This window comes from Betta splendens, chromosome 15, assembly GCF_900634795.4.
Source record: "Betta splendens chromosome 15, fBetSpl5.4, whole genome shotgun sequence".
NCBI lineage: Eukaryota > Metazoa > Chordata > Actinopteri > Anabantiformes > Osphronemidae > Betta > Betta splendens.
The window spans coordinates 11204234-11229962 of record NC_040895.2 but is presented as its reverse complement, the minus strand read 5'-3'; the positions used below and the strand labels follow the sequence as shown (position 1 = coordinate 11229962).

At 46.3% G+C, this 25729-nt stretch overlaps 3 protein-coding genes across 4 annotated transcripts in view; 2 read left to right on the top strand and 1 right to left on the bottom strand.

Moving 5' to 3' along the window:
* The window catches only part of LOC114842183 (aspartate aminotransferase, cytoplasmic-like), a 4194-nt gene extending 3374 nt beyond the window's left edge, over nt 1–820 (top strand). The window contains exon 9 of the mRNA XM_029127764.3: nt 1–820. This exon is cut by the window's left edge and continues 976 nt beyond it. The gene's annotated coding sequence lies outside the window, so the exon portion shown is untranslated.
* The window catches only part of LOC114841808 (metal transporter CNNM1-like), a 9177-nt gene extending 461 nt beyond the window's left edge, over nt 1–8716 (bottom strand). The window contains exons 1-10 of one of the 2 annotated variants that reach the window (XM_029126955.3): nt 7212–8715; nt 4617–4760; nt 3610–3750; nt 3363–3532; nt 3187–3286; nt 2620–2765; nt 2090–2333; nt 1903–2004; nt 1730–1831; nt 1–1473 (exon numbers count right to left, since the gene is read on the bottom strand). The exon at nt 1–1473 is cut by the window's left edge and continues 461 nt beyond it. In XM_029126955.3, coding sequence (XP_028982788.1) covers nt 1394–1473; nt 1730–1831; nt 1903–2004; nt 2090–2333; nt 2620–2765; nt 3187–3286; nt 3363–3532; nt 3610–3750; nt 4617–4760; nt 7212–8682 — 2700 coding nt within the window. In that variant the 5' untranslated portion in view covers nt 8683–8715 and the 3' untranslated portion in view covers nt 1–1393. Of the gene's footprint in view, nt 1474–1729; nt 1832–1902; nt 2005–2089; nt 2334–2619; nt 2766–3186; nt 3287–3362; nt 3533–3609; nt 3751–4616; nt 4761–7211 lie in introns of those variants that run through there. The other variant, XR_003783211.3, reaches the window with a different exon arrangement.
* Nucleotides 8717–12623: 3907 nt separating this feature from the next.
* hpse2 (heparanase 2) overlaps nt 12624–25729 on the top strand; it is a 37125-nt gene continuing 24019 nt past the window's right edge. The window contains exons 1-3 of the mRNA XM_029126956.3: nt 12624–13075; nt 14699–14853; nt 15432–15593. Of these exons, the coding sequence (XP_028982789.1) occupies nt 12798–13075; nt 14699–14853; nt 15432–15593 (595 nt within the window). The 5' untranslated portion in view covers nt 12624–12797. The remainder of the gene's footprint in view (nt 13076–14698; nt 14854–15431; nt 15594–25729) is intronic.

Below are 25729 nucleotides of genomic sequence, written 5' to 3'. Positions count from 1 at the left end.
TGTGTGTGTGTGTGTGTTCTTGCATGGGGGGAGTTGACTTGACGTCAGTGTGCGTCATTGCCTTCCTCTTTCATATCTCCCTTTGACTCCGTGTACCTGCCAGAGTTTCCCAATAATAGCGCAGTGGCCTGACTTTCTCTCTTCTTCTCGGAGTGAATGGCTTTTAAAGGTGAGATGGCATTAGGTCGCATGGCTTCTGTACAGGGCAGTTACTGCGGACTGGAGGCATCCCGTCCATGCGTCCTTGTACATCGTCATGCATGAGGAAAATATTTGTACAATGGATAAGTCTACAGTAAAGAGCAGCAAAAACACACATGCAAGTTGGATCAATACTGTCCATCCAATAATAATATCCACTTGGATCCTAAGACCTCTAGCTTATTTTAGGTTGGTGTGAGCAGCTTTAGTGACTGGGGTGAAGTTCATAGAAAGGTGGCAGGAGGTCAGAGACTCTGATGATGCTTCAAATGCAATAATGCAATAATGAGAGGACGAGCAGGCGACTGCTGTTAATGTGATGATGGTGTTTGACGCTATAATTCTGAGGTGATGATTCAAGTCGCTCACGTTACGCTCTTCACTGTGCAGTGACTTCTATTGCTATGTTTAAATCACATCAGACTCCGTAAACCTGATATTATTGTTACAAACATCCGGCAACAAGTTCCTGTTTTCTGTCTCAGACATGCTTTTAATCTGTGCATAAGTCGCTGAGAGGCCAGTGAATACAATGTAAAGTCATTCAAGTTAAGATTTAAGTTATGGCTTGTTTAAATACCTTTTATTTTCATCTGATATAAAAACGCTATAAAATGTGCTTTTGTCTAGTGTTTTTCTTGGTGCTTTTGCTTATGGTGGCAGTAGGTGGAACCTTCTGGCCGCGTTGGGAACGCTCCCTGTGCAAAGATCGCTTTCAGATTGTGGGAACTGCCCTGTAATAAATAAACACCCAATGCTTTTGTTTCCACTCTTGATCAAGTACAAGGTTAAAGTTGGCTCAGGTATAATTGAAAGTATTGAGATTTGGCAGATCCTGTTGAGTCCGATTTTAAGCTACGCTGCGGCTTAAAAACACACCATGGCTTAAACGAGATGATTAAATGCTCACGATACGAATGCAACCGACAAAACGCGGGATTGAAACCTGCAGCTGCATACAGTCTGGTGTAAGGCAGGGGAAATCCACCTGTTTGCTGTTTAGATCTAACCAACGGCCTTCAGTGGCCTCGACCCGGTCATTGTTCTGGGGTGTGAAGGGACAGAGCACGTCAGTGGGGACCTGAGTTATATCAGTGGCTACAGCAGACATGGTGGGGGGGGGGGGGGGGGGGGGGGGGGGGGGTCTACGCAGCGTGAGGAGGCCCAGCGCCTCCTCCACACTGTCGCTGCGCTAGCTCGTCACCGGCGGTTGATCCGAGCCGTCCTCCGGACTCCTCTCTCCATCCCTGGACTTTTTCCTCCTCTTGTTGCCTAGAAACCGGAGACATGCTGACGTTTAGGTGGGTCGGCGTCTGCCGCACAGTCACTGCCGTTGCTGCCAACACATGACGCGACTGAATACAAACTAAATGAGTCATGGTGAATGTCAGCGTGCATCTGGATCATTGGCTCAGCAGGAAGGAGTAGGCTGCAGCAAAGGACGCGACGCCTCACCTGTTGCTAAGAGACCATCGACAGGTTGCTATGACTGATGGGAAAGTTTGGGCGCATCCGACGCCTCACTCACTCAGTTTACGCAGAAGCTTCTTCCCCATGTTCTCCTCGGAGCCGGACAGCGACAGGGAGCTGATGAAGGGCGACGTGGACGGCTGAGAGTCCGCGGGCGAGTCTGAAGGAGACGAGGGAAGGTTAGGAGGAGAGGAAGTAGGAGTTAAGGGCGCGTTCGGGCCGCGTCGTCACCGTTCTCTCCGTAGTCCGGTCGGTCCTCGTGGATGTAGGGAATCTCATCCATTCGGAGGAACACGGTATCATTTGGACTTCTCTGCCCGTCAGACTTGCTGCCTGTGAGGAGAGAGTGACACCAAGCCACACGCTTTACCTCCAACTAATCAAAAGGCCCAAACCTGCGCTGCGGAGCTGCACTCACGGACGATGCGGTTCCGCTCGTTGAGGTGGGACGTGCTGCGGAGGCCGCCGTGGGGGTGGAGGTGTGCGAGGCGCGCCAGCCCCAGGCGCGTGTGCGCGTGCGTGAGCGGGAGGGCGATGCTGTGGGAGCGCGCCTCGGGGCCCGGGGGCCGGCCCTTGGCGTCCGGGTCCAGGGGGTCCGGGGTCTGCGGGGAGCTGTCCATCCTGGTGGCCGTCAGCGCGTTCTGGTAGTGGTTCCTGGTGATCTGTGGAGCAGCGTTCAGCATCAGCATCAGTTTTGGAGCAAGGGGACACAAACATATTTGGTTTGAGCCCAATTGTGGCCAGTGATTAAAGGGCGGGGGGAGACAGGATGTCTGTGTTCAGTCGGAAGCAGGGATTCGACTCTGCAGCACGGGAAGGGAATGTCAGACATCAAATGGAAGGAGTTTAAACGTGCAGCTGCGGTTCTACAGGAAATTGGACTGGGTGCATGGCATGAGTGGCTGATTGCGGGTCCACATGGTGCCGTGCTGGGTCTGTGTCTGTAACCTTGATGATCTGCAGGTCTGTGAGCTGTCGCACGGAGTAGTCGGGTAGGTAGAGCCCCCCTCCGGCCGCCAGCTGGCCGACGCTGCCGCCGCTCAGCAGGGAGTCCGACTGGTTCAGGCCGCTGCCGCGAGAGCTGTTCCTGTGGCCTGGAGACGGAAAGCGGCGACTCAGCGAGAGGCGAGAACGCAGCAAAGAGTCCGCGATCGGCGGCCGCTGCAGCTTTTTAGGAGATTTACCGTGTCACGTGTTAAAGACGGGATTTACAAACGTCTAAGTGTCTGAGAATATTTAATGGCGTGTTCCACGCGGCGCAGCCTCGACGTCACGCGTTTGAGAGAAGAGGCTCACTGATCTGCAGCCTCAGCTGAGCTCCATCTAATCCTGGGGAAATTCTCTGAAATCGCTTCCTTTAATTACTGACTTCCCCCGGCTGCTGCTGCTGCTGCTGCTGCTGCTGCACAGACACTAGCTTCACACCGTAAAACGCCTCCATCCCAGCGCAGCCTCGGCCTTTTCATTGTACTCGCTTCAACCCTTATTCCCTTCTTGTCTGTGTCGGTCACTCACCGATGGGCAGAGGCGGGATGAGTGCGGGCATGCCGTAGTAGGAAAAGGCTCCGTTCTCGAAGCGCAGAGCCTCCTTCCCGATCTCCACCTCCACCCGTCCCTGCAACGTCAACGCGGTCATTTGCACGCATGGCCCTGAACGATCGCGATCCGACGCGGCCGTCGCGGCCATTCACCTGCAGGACGAGGACGAAGTAGTCGACGGGCTTGTTTCTCTGGAACAGGAAGTGCTGAGGGGAGTGTTTGTTCTTGGCGTTGAACTTGAGCTCCTGCACGACGCAGGGGTGCTTGATGAGGCGCAGCAGGATCTTCTCCGACAGGTGACAGGGCCTAAAGGGCTCCACCTCTGCAGAAGACACAACGGGCGCAGGGAGAAGGTTGTTTCTCCCGGACGCGCGTGAAGAGAGAGACGCTCGACGCTACCTGTGGCCAAGAAGCGGTGGGTCGCGAGCAGCAGCTGGGGCGACATCTTCACCTTCAGCTCGCTCTCGGACATCTTGAAGATGGAGAAGTCCTGCTGCTTCCGCTCGTGGTTGGACACCCTGCGTTTGGTGCGATTGTCGGCTGCAAACACAGTGCAGAGGATGTAAAGTGCGTGTTATGGCGAGCTGAGCAGATGTCACGTCACATGTGCGTATGCAGATGGCGGACGAGGGTTTACGGGGGCGGAAAAAACAAATCAGGGCCTGAAGTAAGCGGACGCGGTTCCGGGTAAATCTACCTCTGATGGACTGGTGTTAACTGCGTTGTGGCTGCAGCGGGAACAGCTGCTGCTGCTCTAATGCCCCGGACTCCACGTCTCGAGAGATCGGCTGCGAGACGCGTAATCATGTAAAGGCCGACGCATAATCAGCGCGGAGTTTACGGACGCCCACGCGAGTGAAGCCGTGACAGAGGCTTCGCTGCGTCTCCAGGGAGCAGAGCGGTTAGTGGAGGCCTATAGTGGAGGCCCCAAACCCCCCCCCCCCCCCCCCCCCCCGAGTGTGACGTGCAATAGTTCCAGTACGAGAAAAAGGGATGCGATATGAAACGAAGGGTGTGTGGCATGCAAGTCCTCCCCATGGAGAGTCTGTCCAGCCAATTAAATATGAGAGGATTATGCTGACTCTCGGTAAGACTGGGCTATTTATTCCCCTTATTTAATTATGCATCAGCAAGTCGCTCGGGCCGGCGCGAGGGAGAAGGTGGGATTAATAGTTTAATGAGAAAATGGCAAAGAACGGGAATAGGAACGAGATGAGAAATATTCCTTTTTCATCATTATTGCCTTTTCCAGCGCAGATATTCACCACAGCCACACAAGCTGCCAGCTGCTGCGACAGAGACAAAGTCTGTTTGGTGTGGGGGCTGGAAAATTGATTCACAGCTACTGTCACAACGATTGTGTGAGCTCGGTTTCGTAATCGGTGTTTATTGTGCGTCATACGTACTGTACAGGTCCGTCTCGTCCACGATCTCGGACTTGATGATCTCCTCGATGACGTCCTCCAGCGTGACGATGCCCATCACCTCATAGAAGGGGTCTCCCTCCCCCTCGCTGTTCACCCGCTGCACCACCGCCAGGTGGGATTTACCTGCGCGTGTTCGGAAGCAGAGGAGAGCGTGAGCTCGTGGTGAAAACTGCTCGGGCGACGGGTCGAGGGGAGACGTCACGGGATAAAAATAACACGAGTCAACAGCCTCCAACTGCATCGGCGCATGCAAACCGGCACCAGCGCGCCGATGGGAGCGCAGAGGCTTAAATATGAAATGGTTCCAGTGTCAGGGCTGCCCCAGTGTGTGCATGTGACTCAGGCCTGTAGTAAATGTGCAGCGGGGGATTAGTCTGGAGACGCTTTGACAGTTTGGAAGACTGGGCCCTTACGTAAACACTGAGATTATGCAATCAGTCTGGGGACGCTTGCATCTGCTGACTAAACTGGCCATTCTGCTGCCACACACACACACACACACACACACACACACACACACCACACACACACACACACACACACACACACACATACACACACACACACACACACACACACACACACACACACACACGTACACATACACACACACACACACACACACACACACACACACACACACACACACACACACACACACACACACACACACACACACACGTACCCGCCAGATACAATGACACAGCTCGCCGACAGCGTCTCTGGAAAGAGTTGATGGAGCAAATGTGACACAAAGTCAACATCCAACGTTCCGCGACTCTATTGCGCCATTTGCATCACAAAGGTAGTTGTCACGGGTCATTGTCTTCATTTTCAACTCAGATGTGCGTAGGTTTCTTAACCCTAAAACCTCTGATGCTTCTCATGTCAAGTTTTCTAGCCACATACTGAATTGAGTCAAAATCATTATGTGTCTATAACAAAGACATCAACAATCTCCAACCTGACTTTGAATAAAATCAGTGGCTCATGAGATGGGCCGATTTAGGGGATTAATGCCAAGGGATAAACTGGATCAAATGCTTTAATCCACGGCAACGAGACAAAAAAAAAAAAAAAAACGCTGATTGACCGACACGCAGCCACGGCCGCATGCGAAGCCGGCGCTCAGGTCAGCTCGTCTGCAGAGTTCAGGTAAATGAGAGGTGGATGCCCTCAGCTGCTGATGTGCCCAGATTCGGCATTACATCATTCGCGTGTTACGTAATGCTCTCGCAGAGCGGCACACACTTCGCAGACTCGTGCCTGGAGCAAAACTGGGTCTAGCGCTGTCGTCCCTTCCTCTCGTCTCCTAATGTTTCTGCTTCGCCGGCTTCCTGGGCTCTTCCAGGCTGCATGGTTTATATAGTATGATCTGTTTGAATAGGGAGCATATTATTAGACGCTGGCTGATTAATCTCACTGGGTATCACACTCCTCTGTGTCTTACGTGACTGGTGGCATATCCACTCTATGCCCCTCACCGCTCTCACCTCCTCCCAGTTTCCAGCCTGGCTTTCAGCGGGAGTCTTTCTATCCACCTGAGCAAAGTCGGAAGCAGGAAAGGTTAGTGGTGAATTTTTCATGCTTGCTCCACAGGGTCGGACGATGACGACCTACAGCTTCAAAGCCCCTGCCCGCTCACAGCTGCCGCACGCAGTCATTGTAAAGGTGAAGCTGGAATTTAGTTGAAGTAACGAGACGGCAGCCAATAGTCACCAATAAAGCTATCAAAAGCATGATCTTGACAAGATGAAGTAGTAAATGGGACCAGGAAGTGGAAATCCGCTGCTTTCTATCACCAGTGTGTCCCCAGTCACATCCTGATAGACTGACTGGATCCATTGAGTTCAGTGTATTCTGAATCAGAACCAGTTATTACTGAGAATGAATAGGCCCCACGCTGCCGCTCAGCAGTGAGCGGATGCTGCTGCTTTGTGTGTGTGTGTGTGTGTGTGTGTGTGTGTGTGTGTGTGTGTGTGTGTGTGTGTGTGTGTGTGTGTGCGTGCGTGCGTGTGTGTGTGTGCGTGCGTGCGCTGCAACGCTGCGAATCCACTTATCGGCAAAGATGCTTATCAGACAAAATATGTTTGAGTCGCAGAGATAAGCATCGGCTCCGGGGGCTGCTCGTCCTAAACGCCTCCCTTAATAGCTGGCTAACGCTAGTCTGCAGCTCTGATAACACACACACACATGGAGCGGATCAGGCAGTGAGGGGTTCAGGGCACGAAAACAATCTGTGTCATCAGAGGGAAATAACCGACTTCATAAATAAGACAGATAACTCTCAACCTCCAACCTCGGGTTGAACCACGCTGACTACGTGACACTGTATTAAGTTCCTCGTGTGGCTCTGGCTGCTCTGGGGATCAAAGGCTTTTACTGACAGGCCCAGTGCGAGCCAATACACTGATGCATATGGTGACATCTCCACAGACTTTCAAGCTTTCAAGTTCACAGTCACTCCAAAGAAGACGGAGCTGGTAGGTGGTGGGAGGACGCTCCAGACTTCCAAAGCACACGGCACCTTATTTATAGAATAATCACTTGTAAAGTGCACGTGCGAGGACCTACCTCTTTTAAACTCCTCAAGCATCACGTCCAGCTTCGTGTCATTGAACACGCAGTGCATGGGGTGCTTGTAAAACTGAGTGATGGTTTTAAGGGGGGTGCAATCGTCAGGATCCACGAACGCCAAGTCTTTGACGAACAGGATGTCCACGATGTTGGACCGCTCGTTCTCGTAGACCGGGATGCGCGTGAAGCCGCTCTGCATCACGTCGGACATGGTGCAGAAGTCCAGCACGGCGTCCGACGCCAGCATGTAGCAGTCGGACAGCGGCGTCAGCACGTCCTCCACCGTCTTGCTCCTCAGCTCCAGGGCTCCCTGGATGATGTTGAGCTCCTCCTTGACCAGGTCGTGGTACGGGTCGGTGACGCGCAGCATGGCCACCAGCTTCTCCCTGGTGTAGAAGCTGCTGATCTCCTGGTGCAGCAGGACGTCCAGGATCTTGGACACCGGGTACGCGATGGGGAAGAACACCAGCATCAGCAGGCGCGTGGCGCAGAGCGTCTTGGAGGCGATGGCGAGGCTGTGCCTGGACGCCACGGAGTGAGGTAAGATCTCGCCGATGAAGAAAATCCCGAAGGTGCACGAGGCCGTGGAGAGAGCGGTCATCCCTAGAATCTGGCACATCCACACCACGAAGCAGGTGTTGGTCAGCACGTTGCCCAGCACCACGGTGCAAAGGATGTAGTTGCCGTGTTTGCGCACCGACTCTATTTTGTGCGCGTACTTCTGCTCCTTGTCGGTGCCGCTGTTCTGCAGCACCCGCAGCTCCACGGGGTCCAGCGCCAGCATGCTGATGTTCAGACCGCTGCACAGCGCGGACAGAGCCAGCAGCAGCACGGAGACGCCCGCCTGCAGCCAAACGTGCGCGTCCGCGGGTCTCTCCGTCACCGCCAGCCAGAAGTCTTTGGTGCTGAAGTGCTCCCATTTCGCTCCATCAAACGCGCACATGGAATAGTATTTGACCCTTTCGCCCCTGCGCAGGTCTTTGGCGAGCAGCTCCACCAGAACGGAGTTGTGACTTGAGCTGGATCGGAAGGAGCCCAGCAGTTCGATGTCGGAGCTGCGGGCGTTCTCCTCCTCGCACGGGTTCCCTTTGGAACGGAGCCGCCCCTGCGCGACCCCGTTTTCCGCACCCGGCTCCTCTATGAACGCGATCCACGGGCCGTCCGGAGCGGAGTCGGGTCTGCCGCTGGCGTTCACGCCGCTGGAACGCTCGGTGACAGGAGATATGGAGTAGTAAACCCGCAGCACGAAGCGAGTTCCCTCCGTGGCTCTCAGGATCCCGTCCTGCACGGACAGATCCCCGCTTTGGGTGTCTTCCGGCCGGACACCGAGCAGCGCCGGCGTCGGGGCCGGCAGAGAGGAGAGGGTGACGGTTAGGAAGAGGAAGGAGAGCCGGCTCGGATGCAGGATGCAGCGCGGAGCATCCGCAGCATCCGCAGCCATCATGCTGAATGAACTAGTGAAGGGCATGCGAGCTGGGTCACGTGGTCTGCGAATGGGAAGGCTGGAGCAGCTGGGTGGCCATATCCACGAAGAAGAGGGTGAGCATGGCACATAGCGAGAGAGAGAGAGAGAGAGAGAAAGGGAGGGAGAGAGAGAGAGAGAGAGAGAAGGGGAGAGAGATCTAAAGAGAGATAGAAAGAAGAGAGAAGATAGAGAGAGACTCACTCGCCATTTCTCTCTCCCTCCGCTCTCTTTTTTCTCTACGTGCTCTCTCTCTCGATCCTCGAGAGAGCTTCTCCCCCTTCTTTCTTTTCTCCTCTCCCTCTGCTCTCCTCTCGCTCTCTCTCCCCCTATTCTTCGACTCTAGTCCTTCTCCTCTGTCTCTCATCTCCTAGTCAATTTTTCTCCCTTTCTTCTCTATCCTCTATAAAGAGAGAGGAGCGGAAGAGGAGACAGAGAGAGAGAGAGAGAGCGATGCGGGTTGTGACGTAGGCTTCCCTCTTTTGTTTTCTGCCATTTTCTAAAAATATAAAGCTGGAGATGACCAATCACAAATCCCTATCGTGACACACAATCAAAAACAAACAACACTTACGAATGTATAAAATGTTTAAGCACATCAAGCAAATATTGCCTAGGTAAAACTTTGTCTTTTCTTTCGTCGTCATAGCCAAACTGCACAGCTTCGTCTCACTTCGACGTGTCCACTAGATGGCAGTGTTAGCACCTCTTTCAGATCAGCATCCTGAGAAAACCACTCTACAGCCTTTAAAGCACAGACGTGGTGTGGAGCGAGCGGTGATTTATGCACATAAAGGATTCTCGTTCTCACCCCCCACCAACACCACCACACCCCATCCGCTTAGAAAATAAGATCATTTCAAACGTCACATGTCAACACCTGAACAGCACATTGCATCCTGCAGCTTCAAATCAGACCATGGCATCACACTTTAAAGTCTTCAGGAATATATTATACATAAAGACCGACCTATTATCAAGAGCTTCATGGGCGAAGAGGTAAAATAATTTCAATTTGAAAACACTCAAACGACTATAAATGTGTAATATTACAAATATAATGACCATGTCTCTATTATTATTGTTGTTGTTTTTAAATGGTTTTGTTGTTATAGTTTTCTGTGGTTTATTGTTGTCATTATTATTATTATTATTATTATTATTATTATTATTATTATTATTATTATTATTATTATTATTATTATTATTATTATTATTATTATTATTATTATTCACAGTGAAGCCCTGTTGCTGTTAAGTTCGAAGTGTGCCGGGTTTATGAGGCAGGAAACTAAAGGTGAGGACAGTGTCCTGACAGGTTTTAAACACCTGAACACGCTCTGTTTTCCATCAGCCACACATCCACCACAACATTAGAGACAAAAAAGACTTTACAAGAATAAAGAAATCTGCGTTCACGTATTCACAAAGCGGTTAACAACTTCCCTGCTGGGTTCCTTATTGTCTGTGCAGTTTGAAACTCCGAACCTATCATGAACCACCGTCACTTTAATTTAGTTCGGATGAGATGCCTTCAGTTCCCAATCAATTTATTTGTTTGAGAAATGTACTGTAAAAGCAGCATCGCAGACGGTTTTATGGAATGTTAAACTTGCTCCACTTTATTTTCATAGTCGTTATTAATAACACTTGCACGCAGGAGGAGACCGTATTCATTTTTAAAATGGCGCATTAATTTCCAAACGAACGTTGCCTGAAGATGCTCACATTCCTGTGCGCTTGGCTAAACCTATTAGTCCCGACGAGCTTTATGAAACACCATAGACTGTATCATTAAATGGCCTCTTAAATGAACATCTGTCCGCATCAGTTTTTATGCATTGTCGAATTTTCTCAACCCCAAACATGTAACAGCACAGTATGACACCAAAACTACAAATAGTAAATTCAAAATATATAATAACGACCAACAAAATAATGAGGCTGACGTATTGTTGCGTTACAGACAATTGCCCCAGGTCCACGCATGACTCCTTAATTAAATATGACTTATTGTAGTTGTTTAAAGAGCCGGTTTTGAAAACGATTTTCGTTCTAAGTTTATCTAAATCATCCGATCCGTGTGTGAGTCTAATGTAAGTTATGACTTTGCCGGTCTGCAGTATTTTGTTTTCTTTTTCCCGTGTTTTTTATGCTGAGGGTCCGACTGATATGATGTAGTTTCAACACCACGCTCGGATATGACAAACATAATATACTGCTTCACTCGGGCGTCCCTACAACGTCGTCAGAGAAAAGGCCGTTGTCACAGATTAGGAGCAACGTCCACAGCCAAACAATGGGAAGAACACGTGAAAACCACGGTCACAATTTCCTCACGAAGTATATAATTCCATTAATGTTTTCTTAGTGTACAGTTTCTTTCAGCGTTGTTAAAAACATCAGCGAATCTCTAACCATGACATGTTAGATGTCCCACAGGTTAATATTTAAGAGCCATAATTCAAGAACTCGTGGCTTATGTAAAAACATAAAAGCTAAAAATCTTTCTCTCCAAAAACATAAACTTTGGTCATATTAAAACCACATGTTAACCGATGTCTGGCTGCGCCAAAGTGACAGCACGGAGCAGACCTGTAGTTTGGATATCTCTTATGATAGACGTGGAAACGAAGCCGACGCAGTGCGTCTGGGTTCCCGACACGCATCCGTTACCCAAGATGCGAAAAATGCCCCTTTAACGTTTTAGGAGATTTAACAGGACATTTGCAGAGGCATCATTACAAAACACAGACTGTTGCTTTCCTTTGAAGCGTTTAATAGGATTTTTCGTGCGTAAAGCTCAACACCTTGGATAATTTGGCTAATGTGTTCCTGAGTGCGTGCTCTACGGCCGTATAAAAGCCTTAACCTGGATTTATTTGGTACATGTTTTTCCTCGGGTGCCGATCCCTGAGACGGCGGTGACCTCAAACGCCCACGCCTTCGCTGCACCGATGAGTCCTCGGGAATCAGACGTCTGTACCTTGTTTGAAAGTCACCCGGTTCCTTGAACATCTGGACAGATCAGCCATATAAAGCCTTTATAGGCCAGATTTGTGTGGATGAACGTAAATCCCAAATTGATCTTGCATGTTTTTGGAAAAGGGCCAAAATATTCACAGTTCCGTAAATGTCCTTTGTCAAAAGCTTGTGCGCAACGTCTTGTTTTTCGGAACCTGAAGCGGCCTCTTTTGTCCTCCGGGGCTGTGTAGACTGGGAGTACTGGAAGGCCCAACTACATCCCCTTCCTCTCGACATTTCATTTTCATTGTGCAGTCAACCACGTGCAGGAGATGTAATGAGTAGTCATTTATGTGTATTACATTAAATATATTTAAAATATGGCGACGAAATATGAGATTAGACGAGTCCAACGTCAATTACAATATATGCAGATGGGTGTCTAAGCAGTATTGAATTGCACTATAAACATCACATAAAGCTGATTTATTCACACCACAGCATTGCATAATTTCCCGATGATCATGATTTCTTCAATAATTAATAATATTGCCATAACTTACACCGTTATCTTTACACAAGGCAGCTTGTGCGTACGCCAAATGTGGCTTCCTCGTTGCCACGCATTCAAGCCAGAGAACATGGGAACAGTCTATTGCTGATATTTGACAATAAATTGGCTTCACTTTAATACTGGAGTCGACTTGGCATTTCTGCAAAATGATTACTCGTTTTTGGTGATATAGTTTAGGACAGAACACAAGACTTCATCAGAAAACAAAACTACATCTCGAGTATTAAGCAGACAACGTCCCATTTTCTCTTTGTTAGTAACATGAGCTGAGAAACGTCCTGGCGAGCAGCTTGTCCTCATACCTCAGAGAACCTTGGAGGGGCGGTGCTGCCTCCTCTCCCTCTTCTGGCTCCCACAGCCGGGAAGGCTGGCTCGGGGCGTGCGCTCTTGTGAGCAGCTCCCAAAAACATACTCGGAGGGGCGGGGGGCAGAGGGGGTGAGACAACTAGACAGGAAGACAGCACCAGATCGATGAGACTAACACAAGGAGCCACCACCGAACGTCGGGGCAAGAGAATCTGTCTAGCTGGGGCTTCCTTGCTCGCGTTTGAGCCTGATTGCGCGCGCACCCCAGCCCAAGAAGATGCCCAAACCATCACCATGCGTATTCCCCTGGTCCTTGCTGTGGTTGGCATCTTTGGCTTCTTTGGTAGTGCAGTCGGTGCTGTCTTCCTCCTACTCCTCTTCCTCCTCTACATACCAGAGGTCTGCAGCCGGTGGGAAGCGACCAGGCTTCATGGAGAGAACCCTGGTTCTGCTGGACGTCAACACGCGCAGTCCGATCAGAGTCCTCAACGACAACTTCCTTTCTTTGCAGCTGGACCCCTCGATCATCAAAGACGGCTGGCTGGACTTTCTAAGGTACCGGGGATCTTCAGGCTATTTCTTATTAGCATTATCGATCAGTACCAACAATTACTTCTCAATTGTTTGCTATTTCTTGTATTCATCTAGCGCGGCCACGTTGCCCGAATTGTCATAGAGTGAACCACAAAGTTCTTCGCTCACTACAAGGCACAGCACGGTTCGGTTCGGTTTTTTACCCAAGGCTGATAAAATCCAAACCTGTCACATAGTTTAATATGGCGGCGTTAGGAGAGTTGGTTCAGAAGCGACCAGTCTGAGGTCATTGCTGTTACAGTGCGAACTTAGTAAACACTCAGCCCATTAACAGCACTCACATATTCGCTCCTCATCCTTTGAGTTTACAAAAGAAATTACGTTTTAGGATAAATAAATGTAGAATTCATCTTCTCATTCTAGGTCAAACTATTTTCTTTTGTAAACTACTGACCTATATGACCATAAAGTATAAGTATCATTATTATGTTTATTCAAAATGGGCAAAAAACAAACCATTGATTATATATTTTTATATCATGAAACTATTTTAATGTGGTATTTATTTATTTATTTATTCAAAGATGAGGATTCATAAAGAACTACCACCAAGCAAGAATGACGCTTTACGGGTGAATTTGGTGTTCCTTCATTAAATGATGACCTTTGCCAGACGCACACCGTCCTTTACACCAAACTCCACCGTAAGAATAGTAAAAAATTAACATTAGCATAACTCGATAAGCACAAAAACATCAAACATCAGTTTACTAAAGAAAATGCGAAGTGTTACTCCGTGTGCGCCTTCTCTTCATTTTCACTTTTATTATTTTACAAAAAACGTGGCAGTTCCAGTTCTATTACACCACACACACACACACACACACACAGACACACACATACACCCACACCCACACTAGTTTCTCATCCTTTACAAATTTTGTTTTGGGTTCGGTCATTGTTCATCAACATATTACTGTATATACATTTACATTATGAATTAAAATAGGAGGAAATCACGCACGCTAACCTGCCGTCTACAGGCCTGTTGGCTGCGGACACAACTTTTATTCCAGGACGCGCAACAAAAACAAAAATGAATCCTGATTTTCATTTCAATACATTACATTGTCATTAAAATGAACCATGTATCCACTATAGAATGCACAGAAAAATAGGCAAATTAAATTTGTGACATCTTTGCACGTACGACATCCCAAAATATCAAACGTAAAACATTTGATATTTGTAGGTCTTGGCAGACTTCGGGATGCACTTGATGTCAAATAGCGGTAGCAGACTTTCATCGTTGGTTTAGGCCTTAGTTGTTTGTACCCGTGGCTCCTGCTGCGCATCAGCCGCTTCCTCGAGCCTTTTTACTGACAGATGACGCTTTAACCCGTTTCTTTGCTCTCAGGACATACGATTTAAAGACGTTCAAGGGCTGTAACGGCCTCGGCACAGTCAAATTACGCGTAGGAAGCTCTCGGCTATTTATTTGAAAATATCTGCATTACTTGTACTAACCTACAGGTCTGCGTACCAGAAAAATAAGGGCGACGTCTTGCTCCTCTGGAACTTGAAGCCACGACGCACAGCTGTGACTCTACTGTAATTCTTCCGCTAACGCTTTTGTCTCCGCAGCTCCAAGCGTCTCGTGACCCTGGCGCGCGGCCTGGCGCCTGCCTTTCTGCGTTTTGGCGGAAAGAGGACCGACTTCCTGCAGTTTAACAACCAGAAGAACCTCGCCAAGTTTAGAGGGCCGGGACCCGACTACTACCTGAAAAACTACGAAGATGGTAACGACATGCTGTTGTGTTGGGATACTTCACCGTGTTTTTGTTCTGTGTTCGAGCTCCGAAAGACCTGGGAAATTTGGGTCTGGAATAACGCTGTATTTAAACGATACGAGGTTAATCTGTGCAGCGAGAAAACTTCGTTTCCAGTTTAGACACAACATTACGTGTAGGTTCACTCGGTGCACTATAATAAAGTTTTATTTTCCAAATTTGTCCATTAACGCTTCTACAATATTATCGTATTAGACACACGTTTCACTATAAGAAAAATTGACTTTTATAATCCACTAAATTTGTCTCAAAACTCGCTATTTACTCGGCTCCAGTAAAAAACGAGTATTTAAAAAACACTAAACGTGTAGTTTTTTTTAAATGACGCCGTGCTTGATTAAGTACAGTAAAAAGTAAAAAGACGAAACACAAAAATTTAAAAAATTTGAGAGAAAAGCAAGAACAATGTGTTAAAAAGTTCAGGTCTGGACAGAAGGTAAATTTATAGAGTAACAAACGCACGATTGTTGAATGTCAAACATTCACATGGATTAATTAATTTTTTTCCTTCCGCCGCCATCTTGCAGACATCGTCCGCAGTGACATTGCGCTGGACAAACAGAACGGCTGCAAAGTGGCCAGTCACCCGGACATAATGCTGGAGCTGCAGCGGGAGAAAGCGGCCAGCACGCAGCTCGTGCTCCTGAAGGAGCAACTGTCCAACATCTACAGCAACATTACGATAACAGGTAGGGGATCACACAAACACAGGCACGCGTGCACGCGCTCCACGTGCACTCGCGCGGGGTTCAAAGCGGGCCAGTGTAAACCGTCAGCTCTCACAGTGACAAATGCAATTTGGAAGGAAGGGCCGTGGAGATGGATGGAGGGCATTAGTAAACGGAGGACTGACGGTGTCACTGGCTGAAGCGAACGCACCCTGACGGCAGAAGGAACTCTGGAGTCGGGAGTTTGGGTGGGCTGCGTTTCTTATCTCTTACAGTCATAGGCTGTTATGGAAATGAGAAACTGCAGGCGAGGAGAGCGCAAATGAAACATACGTCAGTTGAAATTACTGCTGTTTTGGAGTTGTCCACAAACCTGGGCCCGGACTCTGATCTGAGTCAGTGTCGGGAGTCAAAGCGTGTTTAGAGTTCAGTGGAACAAGTCTTTTATTACCGCGCTGACTTTCACAGAAGAACACACGCCCCACGTCCTCGCTGGGACAGCGAAGTATTTATGGAAATTAGAAAGTCGGTCTTAAAATTCCCGGAACTTGTGCAATTCAGATAGAAGTTGGACGACCATCTCAACCAATGACATAGTCAAGTGTAGCAATCACACCATAAGATATTGATAAATGTTTCGTTGTAAGAGTTTGGACGTGGACGTGTAACGGGTCACTTCACTGGTCCAGGTCACGTACTTGTGTCGTATTCCAGCCTGTTGTTCATTTGCGGCTGCGCTAGTGTCTAAAATATTTAAACTACACTATGCAGCGTCGTATAATCCACTCACTGCCATTATTTTCTGACATTTTCTAGCACTATATAATTAACAGTTTGAAGCTTTGGTGAAATAAATGTGATCTTGCCACTGGATCACACGTGTCTTATATTGCTAATTTATTTGAAAATGAGGACCACATTTCCCATTAACCCCGCGACTTCCTGCCATAAAGTGAATGTGACTGCTTCAGTTCTTGTGTCTGAGCTTCAGGTCAGCATAGAGGCCTACGGAGGAGGCTCAGCACTCAGACTGCTACAGACTAAATGTTGTAATGAGAAAACACAAATAGTTAGTTTTTTTTAAATGTAAACAATTCAAGTGATTTTTACAGACCGGGAAGTGATGAAATAAATTCCAACAATGTTTCTGCAGTGAAACCTATGCTGCTAGTAAACCACCACTGGATGTTTTTTTTCCACATTTTTGCATAATTTTCCCGCTTTATCTTTATAATTTTCTCTTCTTTTATATTGATCGCTTCACGTCATCGCTGGTGTCTGCGAGCGGTGCCGTGCTGTTTGCGAGCAGGTGCCGTAGCCGTTATCGGCGCTGAAGGGACTTTATTTACCCAAAGCCAATTTACTGTGAAGCATTCTAATAGAAACTCTCGTTCTTCCGAGCACAGACACAAGCCTGGTTTCTTCTTAAAGCACCAAGGAAAGTGGCCTCTTAGTGGAATTTTACACACACAGACTAATTTTCTTTTCAAAATAAGACCTGATTAGGCTAAAAAGTCCAAACCCATTTGTCTGATACTCTCATTGTTCCTGTACACTCTGGTGAACTTCAAGCATGTTGTGTAAAAATGGGAATTTGTGTGTGTGTGTGTGTGTGTGTGTGTGTGTGTGTGTGTGTGTGTGTGTGTGTGTGTGTGTGTGTGTGTGTGTGTGGGGCATGAGGGATGTGTTTAAATGTGGTCTGGTAACAATCAACCCAGATCCACTGTGTGTGCGTGCGCGGTGTGCGTGTGCAAAGCAGGTGGTGCTTCAAGGACCGTTAACAGTCTTACTCCATCCTCTTCCACTCACCACTGTCTGACCTATGACTCAGGCTTGTTAGTGCTTATCAATAAGACAGACACACACCGGGCGCCTATTCAGCAGCATGTGAAGTGGGGATAACGCCTAAGCTCAGACAAGGTCATGGTTAGCATCACTTCAGTCGTTCTGCTGCAGCGTGTCCCTCCATTAGTTCAGATCAGTGCCCTCTTCTGCACCTCTTCTCTGTTCTCTTATTATGTGAAAGTTTGGAACCCTTTTAAAGAATGAAGCCCCCAGTCCATTCAACTTGTGACCTTAGAGGTGTCGTCCGGGTGTTTAGGGCTCAAAGGCTAAACACAGCTTAACGGAGGAATTTCTACTCTGTTATTCTTCTTATCGAAAACCATCTGATCCAAAAATCACGAGCACAGAATACATAGAAAAGACTCAAACATTGGATGCTATCAATTTTAGGAAACTTTTTTTTTTTCCCTCTCCTGGACATTTTGAAAATTTCTCCAAATGTTTTCTTTCTTAGAAAGTAATAGAAAAGTTGTGAAGTGACTCTAGAGATTTTAAAGAGTAGAATATGTCACACTGAGGCTTTGGCGAATCCACAGTGGAGGGTCTATGGAAGGAGCAGCTGTAATCTATCATCTAGTTCAATCTATCATCTGATCAATTCTTGTACCTTTGCGTCGGATTAAAGAGCGTTCGTTGTTGTTTGATGAGTCAGCAGCTGCCTTCAGGATCAGACTGACGATATAGAGCCTGACAGCACAATGTAGGCTCTCCCCTTTCTTACCTAGTCTGATCACACAAGCCAAGTATCAAGTGACACAAATGTTTACAGTGTCTAATCACTTATTAGGTTTAAGTAAACACTGCAGGGATCACATCAGACTCTAATACCTGAGCCCCTCTCTTTGAACAGAAGCCTCTCGCTGAGAGCTGCAAGGCTCCATTAGGAAGAAACACGAGAGGAACCACAATATAATGTGTGAATGAGACAAAAGGAGCCTTTGGTTCGCAGGAGTCGGAGTGGACAAAAGGTTTAAACTTAATCCATAGGGATGGAGGACGTTTGTATCATACATCTGCTGAATTTTGCCTTGTGTCACAGGTCTGTTAGTGAGCCGTCCTAAAATGTGCATGTACCAAAGCTTTTCCCTCACCTCAGCAGCTGTGGTCGCTCATACCTCCCCCTGTTGTTGGTGGCGCCCTGACAGCTCATTTGCAGATTGGATAATTCTGTTGTGGATCTAAAGAGCGGACTCTGCCATATTTAACAAATGCTGTAGCTGTAATACAGTATTAGAGGGGAGCGATGTGAAATGTAGGTCTCTGGCAGGAGGCGTTCTGAATCACTAGGCGGGAGGCACGGAGAGGCAGAAGGTTGGAAATCTGGAAAGACAAACATTAGGAGCCGGCGCAGAAACGGGAATGTAATGAACATCTGTGAGTGGCTTGAAAATGTTTTCATCAAAATAAATTGGCACAGCTGTCTATAGTCAGAGGGCCTCTAGTTATAACTTTCTGTTTTTACTCATTTGAAAATCAAAACACATTTTCTAGCTGCAGTGGGAAACATGCTCCGTTCTTCCTATTAGTTCTGCCATTCGACTCCTCCCAGCCTTTTATCCACTCGTTTTTAAAGCTCTTCGGTGAGAAGGAGCTGCCTCATCTCCGTCTTCCCTCAGTCAATGTGCACGTGTACTCAACACATAAGGTGTGAACTGCAGAACACGGAGCTCTGGGGGCTGCAGCTGCTGCAGTACCTGCTCCACCTCCAGATTTATGGCCTTTTCCTGCCAGTCGTCACGCTGGAGGGCTGTAGTGCAGCCAGTTGCTGTGACCAGAGGAGAGTAGATCTGCGGTGATTTGATGGTATTGCAGCAATTGTGGAGCTTGGAAAGGTAAAGCAAGGGACAATTAAGCTTGAGTGTATGTTTTTACACATTACTGTTGCTTAACTGCCTTTTTTTAACCCACTGTGTCATGCTGCCAGCTCTATTTGATATTAATTGTCAGCTATGAGTGTTTGTGTCTCTAATAAAATGAACATGGTGGATTTTAGAAAGTATATTTACCACATTAATGTTTTTAAGTATCCTCTCACTTCTTGGTTGCATTTTTATCACATCAAATTATCTTTGCTCGTAGTATTTTAGCTATGCGTGAAGAAAGCATGTGTTTTTTTAAAAATCTGTTATATGTAATAGTGTGTAATTAAATGTAATAAGTCCTTTTAAATATGTAAGATGCTCTTTTCCAAACTGACTTTAAGTTTGGTCTTAGGGGTATTTCTGTTTTTATTTGGTTTAAGGTGTTCTGTCACCATATACTGCGCAAACTTTAACAATAAACCATCAAGAAATCCATCATTTGCATCCGTTTACTGACTGATAGAGTATCTTTGTGAACCAGATCTTTTTACTCCTCCCCAGAAAGGTTCTGCTGTAACACACTTACAGTACCTTTTGTGGTTTTAAAGGACTTCTTTCATCTCGGCCACGATGTGCGGGTTTTAGCTCAGCTGTGTTGAAAGAAGTGTTCGTTTAATGTCCAATAATGTCCACTACAACTTGTATGATCACGTTACTCGTTTTCATGTACAGCATCAAGCTTCGGACCCAGAACGCCGCCCTGCAGCGAGCAGAGTAACCACTAGACATTTACACATGGAGGACTTTTACAGTGGAACACAGAATATCTTTAGACAAGAGAGCTCTGTTAAATTACCTGACCTTCTGTTTTATGTGGTTGGCTTAATGTGTTACATGCTATTATTCATTATTACCTGTCAGTTACCAGTTATGTGCAGTGATGTAAGCTACGCGTGACAAACCTCTGATTGCCATATTGCCGGCTCTTTTTTCCTTCCCTCTTTTCACATGGCCTGCACAGATCCAGAAGCGTCTGCTTTCCCCCCGATGGTAGGAATACCTAGACTGTTTAAATCATGGATGGACATAACATGTAATTCCATGTGTTTGCAATATGCCCTTAGTCAAGTGCCAGCAACCTGCAAACGAATGTCATTTTAATAGCCTGATGCATGGGAAATGTTTGAAAGCAGTCCTTCCTCTCCTATGATCGTTTGGCATCACATCCAACCTCCACATTTTTCCTCAGAACTCTAGAAAACATACGTTTTGTGTCAAATTTCAAATCATGGCACTGTGTTCTTTGAATGCTCACAGCCAGTTTGTACAAATGGGATGGACCTTGCGTGTGTGCGCGTGTGCGTGTGTGTGTGTGTGTGTGTGTGCGTGTGTGTTTGTGTGTCCAGATGAAGTTGTTATCCTGAGGGGAAACATGCCTCCTTCATTACCAGCGAGACACATTTTATTTCCTTAATTTGACTCTCAGGCTGTCATTTGTAATTTATGGTAACGTATGTGTGCGTGCGTGTGTGTGCGCGCGCGTGTGTGCCTGCTTTGCGGACCCATTGTGTGTAACCCTTGTACTGGAAGCGGGGGCTGGTAAGAGCCCGCTAGAAAGCTGTAACCACTCTGAGGAGGTGATTTGACCTGGTGTTTAAGGATGTTACACTAATGTTTCTTCTTTCAACTACTTACTCTGGAATTTAACACACTCATTAGCGTCACACAAATGTTGGGCATTGCTGCGTGCTTGGGTGTTCAAGGAACGGCTCTGTTTTCTCCCGTAGTGAGACGGTACAGCAGTCAGTAGCTCTCTCTCATCATCATTCATTTCTTGCATGAAAAAAATAATTTGTAGCCTATTACACAGTTGTGTTATTTTTTATTTAGCGGGGAACATGTTAAATAAATGACATCAACTGTTTTTGTTTTTCTCTCTCTTCCTCTTTCCAGAAACTGGATTATATCATAATCCCTTGTGCAACATCTTTAATAAGAAATAAAGATTACGTTCAAATAAATTTCTAATATCTGCTAAATTAGAAAAAAATATTATAACTTCGCTGCCAGGCCATTAATGTCATTGTATTAAATCTCCCCATATATTATTGTACAGTCAACAGGACTGTACAGGAGATGTTGCCTAAGACTCTGGCATGTTTTCCTTTTAACCACTTGTGAATCCTCTTTAATTCTGCGCTTTTCCCCTCGGAGCATATGGCTGCTTGGATTGTGTTGGACCTTGTCAGAGGCCATCTATCACTCTATGGTGTCCTGCTGAGTTGTAGATGCACAGCACAGCACTCAGCCCTCAAAATGAGAAAACAAGAGCAAGAGGAAACGCAGTGAGATTAAGAAAGAGGAGCGCGGGGAAGGTGAAGAATGAAGTAACAGCAATAGACAGATGGGGGAAGGAGGAGAAAAAGAACAAAATATAAAGATGAATAACACATTTTCCTCATATGTAGGTCGACAGTGTGCGCATAATCAGTCTTTTTCCTATTCAGCCAGCCACGTCTGGCAGGAGATGTTCTCAGCTAAAGGCCCAGCTGACACCTGTGGTGTAAAACCGTGCCGTCAAGGTCGAGCAAACCTGTAAGTGCTCAGGCTTCAGCGTCTCCACACTTATTGCTCTCCTCAGCGCACAAATAACATCTAAAGATGTCTCTCAGGAATCTGTCTTTTAACAGAGAAATATGTCCAAAAGCCACTGGCTTTGAAATTTGTGTCAATTTCTGGTTACCTCTGACACTAGCAGATGAAAAACAGAGCCGTGCATGTTTCGGATTATTCACAAAGCGTTAACAATGGCACATTTCCAACTCAAACCCACTACAGCGTGTAAGATCATCTTCGGTTGCATTTACATTAAATCTACAGTCGTTGGCTTTTATTTGTGCTTTGAACTGTATTGAACAATGGTCACGTTGTGCAGTAATCGCGTTGCTCTTCGCTGACCTCTGCCCGTTTCAGCAGCGTTGCTACTGGCCGTGTTTGACCTCTGACTTTCACATGAAACAAACAAACTGCATGTGCCTCAGGAACATGTGGAGAAGCTGCTTCATAATTTCTATCTTCTGTGAATCTGGGTCTCACAATGGCCCGAACTAGTAGGAGAGAATATTGGCCTTTTTCAGCTGACTGCTAATTTCCCTATTAGAATAAAACAAGTGCATGTTGTCCTGAAGCTCCCCAAGAGGTCCTGCCTCGTTGGTTTGCAGTTGTTGATCTGTTTCATGATTGATAAATTATTCCCAGATTCCCGTTAAATCCAGATGCATTTGCAGCATCATGCATCAATGTAGGGAAGCAGATTTCTGGAGCTGCACAGCTGATGCATAGGGACGATCCTGTGGAGTCAGCTGGCTGTGTTATCCGTTCTCTCTGCATCTCAAATGTCAGACGCCTTATTACTGTGATCGCTATGAACACCCAGATGGGGTAACCTGTTTTCTTGCATGCTACAGGTGCTGAACGGTGATACGGAACAGATTTTGCCAGAGAAACGTCCAACTAACAAACAAATCCAGTTTCCAAACAACATAAAGCAGAGTTCCAGGAAACAGTTGAAACCTGTAAAAAACAACTCCTTGTTACAGAACGGTTTTTTACATGTTTTCAAATTTCTGGATCTCGTGAAAACCCCACTTTTGGATGACTACGGATCACATTGTGGCTTTTTGTTTATACTTGAAAGAATGATGTGCAGAGTATGTGCTTGCTTTTAGGTCAGATGGCAGCTTAATAGGCCTTTAGGTCAGAGCGCAAATCTCTGTTTGTTTGCAAACCCCTAAAAATGTGCTACATGCACATATGGAAGCCAGTTTATGTGTGGCTGAATGTAACCTACTTTTACGGAGACCAACAAGAGATAGCAATTTGGCTACGTCTTTAGATCAGGCACCTCCTGAAAGGTTTATTGGCTCATTAGAGCAGTAATAGAAGCTAATGTTAGATGTGTAACCGAATAGTTTTCTATCCTTTTACCAAAGTGTCTCTGTGTTTGTTCTTTTGTTAACTGGCATAACTATTCAGTAATTGGTGCTTTGTGCTTTTATTTGGGGATTTTATGAGATGCTGGCTAATGTATGGTTACAAGATGACAGAGAAAATATCCAAACTATTTTACAGCCTTTCGACACTTCGGCAGGGCTACACACTTAAAACCTACTTAATCTGCGTTTTAACTGTGACGTGCAGCTGTCTTTGTCTTGTAAAATACGTCGGTGGAGATTCTCAGTTTGTCTCGTGCAGAAACGAAAGGAGCGGTCCAGACTGATTATTGGGTTTCATGTGCCTTAGCTGGTGTTTTAGCTCCAAGCTAGTCTGAAGCTGATTGAGGCAGCACTGCCCCGCTGGATGAAGCACTGTGTTATTGAAGGAATTTTATGAGTCTGTAAGTGTGAAATGAAATTAGCTTCGGTCAGTGGAGTGAAGCACGGAAGGAAAAGTAGTATTGGATTTTTGGTGGTATTTTCCTCAGACCTGCGTTCCCTCAGGGAGCGTACAGGAGTGCTAGCTGTGGCCCAGGCGCGAGGAGGCCAAGTGAAACCTTTCCCTGAGGTTTTTAACGTCTGCTGTGTATGGCAGGAGCCGACACCTCTAAGCAGGAGCAGATGTTTGGCTCGCTTGGCTTGGCCCGGTCCTTCTCCTGGCAGAGCCAAGCCAGCATCTGCCACTGCCGCCGTGCCCCAGTCGCAGAGCTGACGGCCTGCTTCTACATTACTTCCTCTCCCATCCTTCAGCGTAGCTCCAGAAAACACATGGGGACCGGTCAAGTTAATGTTAATGTCCAAGGTCATCGTATGTTTAAAATAAAATATAAAAAAAAGAGGGGGCAGAATGGAAACAAATTCTATATTTTTACTGTATTCAATTACATGTGTTTGGTGATAAACTAGACATATTTCCACATTTTGTGCTTTCTATCTTCCTAATAATATGTACAGTTTATTACATATATAGTTTAACAATTAAAAAACATTGATGATGGAATTACTAAACCGAGTTGCTGTAATGTCACATTATTTGACCCAGCTTAAATAGTTGCAGACACCCTGCTGGGCTGCTTACATGAGATGCCAGTGTATGCAGCATCAGTGCAGATTTACTATAGAATGTAAACATGTACAGAAAACTGTCTAAATGGAATTATTTCAATAAAAAGAAATGTTTATTCAAAGGGATGATGCTGCAGCAGTGCGTTGGACAGACTGATGTAAATATTTGAGCTTTCCTACAGTGTATATTACTTTTACGATTTAACTGATAAATCGATTAACTAAATTAAACAATTTATCTAAATCAATAATGCATCCTTGAGATTAGTTAAGCTTCAGTAACTCTTCTCAAGTGTTACTGAAGCTGGAGGTGATTTATTCAAACTTATAGAGGGAAATAAATGAAATCCCACCTAATTGCAAACCTCCACCACCAACCCGCAGACGGAGACATGTTAAAAGGATAAGGGCCCACATGTTGATTAGGCAGGAAAGCAGAAGAAGCACAGGACAGTTGTTGGTTGGAAAAAGTCACTTTCTCTTCCTGCATTAACATCTGGCAGGAAAATCTTTCCACGTGCTGTTACAGGCCCCGACTTTGTCCTAATGAAACTCAAATGGGTAAAGAGTTATGGGGGAAGATACCGTCCGAGTGGGCAGCTGTCCCCAGCGGTGGACGTCCTGCACCGGCAGCGAACATCAGTAATGTTTATTATGAGTTTTATAGGTGCAATAGGTAAATTATAGGTGCATTATAAATTATTTCTAATTATTATTAATATTGTTATTATTATTATTATTGAGTCACATGTTTTGTTAAGATGTTAGAATTTTGAAACAGTTTCCTTGGCTTGTGCAGGTATTATCTGAGAACAATCATGAAATCATTACATAAAATGTTAATCCATCATTCAACCAATTACATTTAATTGGGTTGATTATCCATGCTCACAATTAACGTATCAAATAGCTTATGTAATGTAACTTAGTTGTAATAACTTTTAGTAACTGACATCATAAATGTTACCTATGAAAGAGCTCTAATGCAAGCTGCTTACTCTGTTTAAACTGGCTCTGCTCTGTCGACTGAAGACCTGAAGAACCTCCAGTTTAACTGAAGCATAAGTAATGCGTGTGGATATAGTTTGAGAGTGGAAGATGATTGCTGTGATTATGGTGATTATTCCTCCAGTGAAAGGGAGTCTGGGACACTGTGTTTGCTTTGCTGCCCTGCTCAGGATCTGGTCTTCATAACCCTCATCCATCATATGGCCTGGGATCAAAGATACTCTTCTCGAGCTGGGAACTTAGCAGATGTCCTAAACAGCCCAAAACAAATGTTTTGTTTGCCGTTAGTTTGCCAGTCTTGCATTTTGTTTAAACGAATACGTAATGAATTTCAAGGTGATCAAAGAAGCATTAGTTAAAATGTGGGGTTCCTCCTCCAAGTGAGTAATTAGTGATCTGCACTGTGTTTGCAGCATAAGTAGGTATCTTGTGGGAAAGGCTG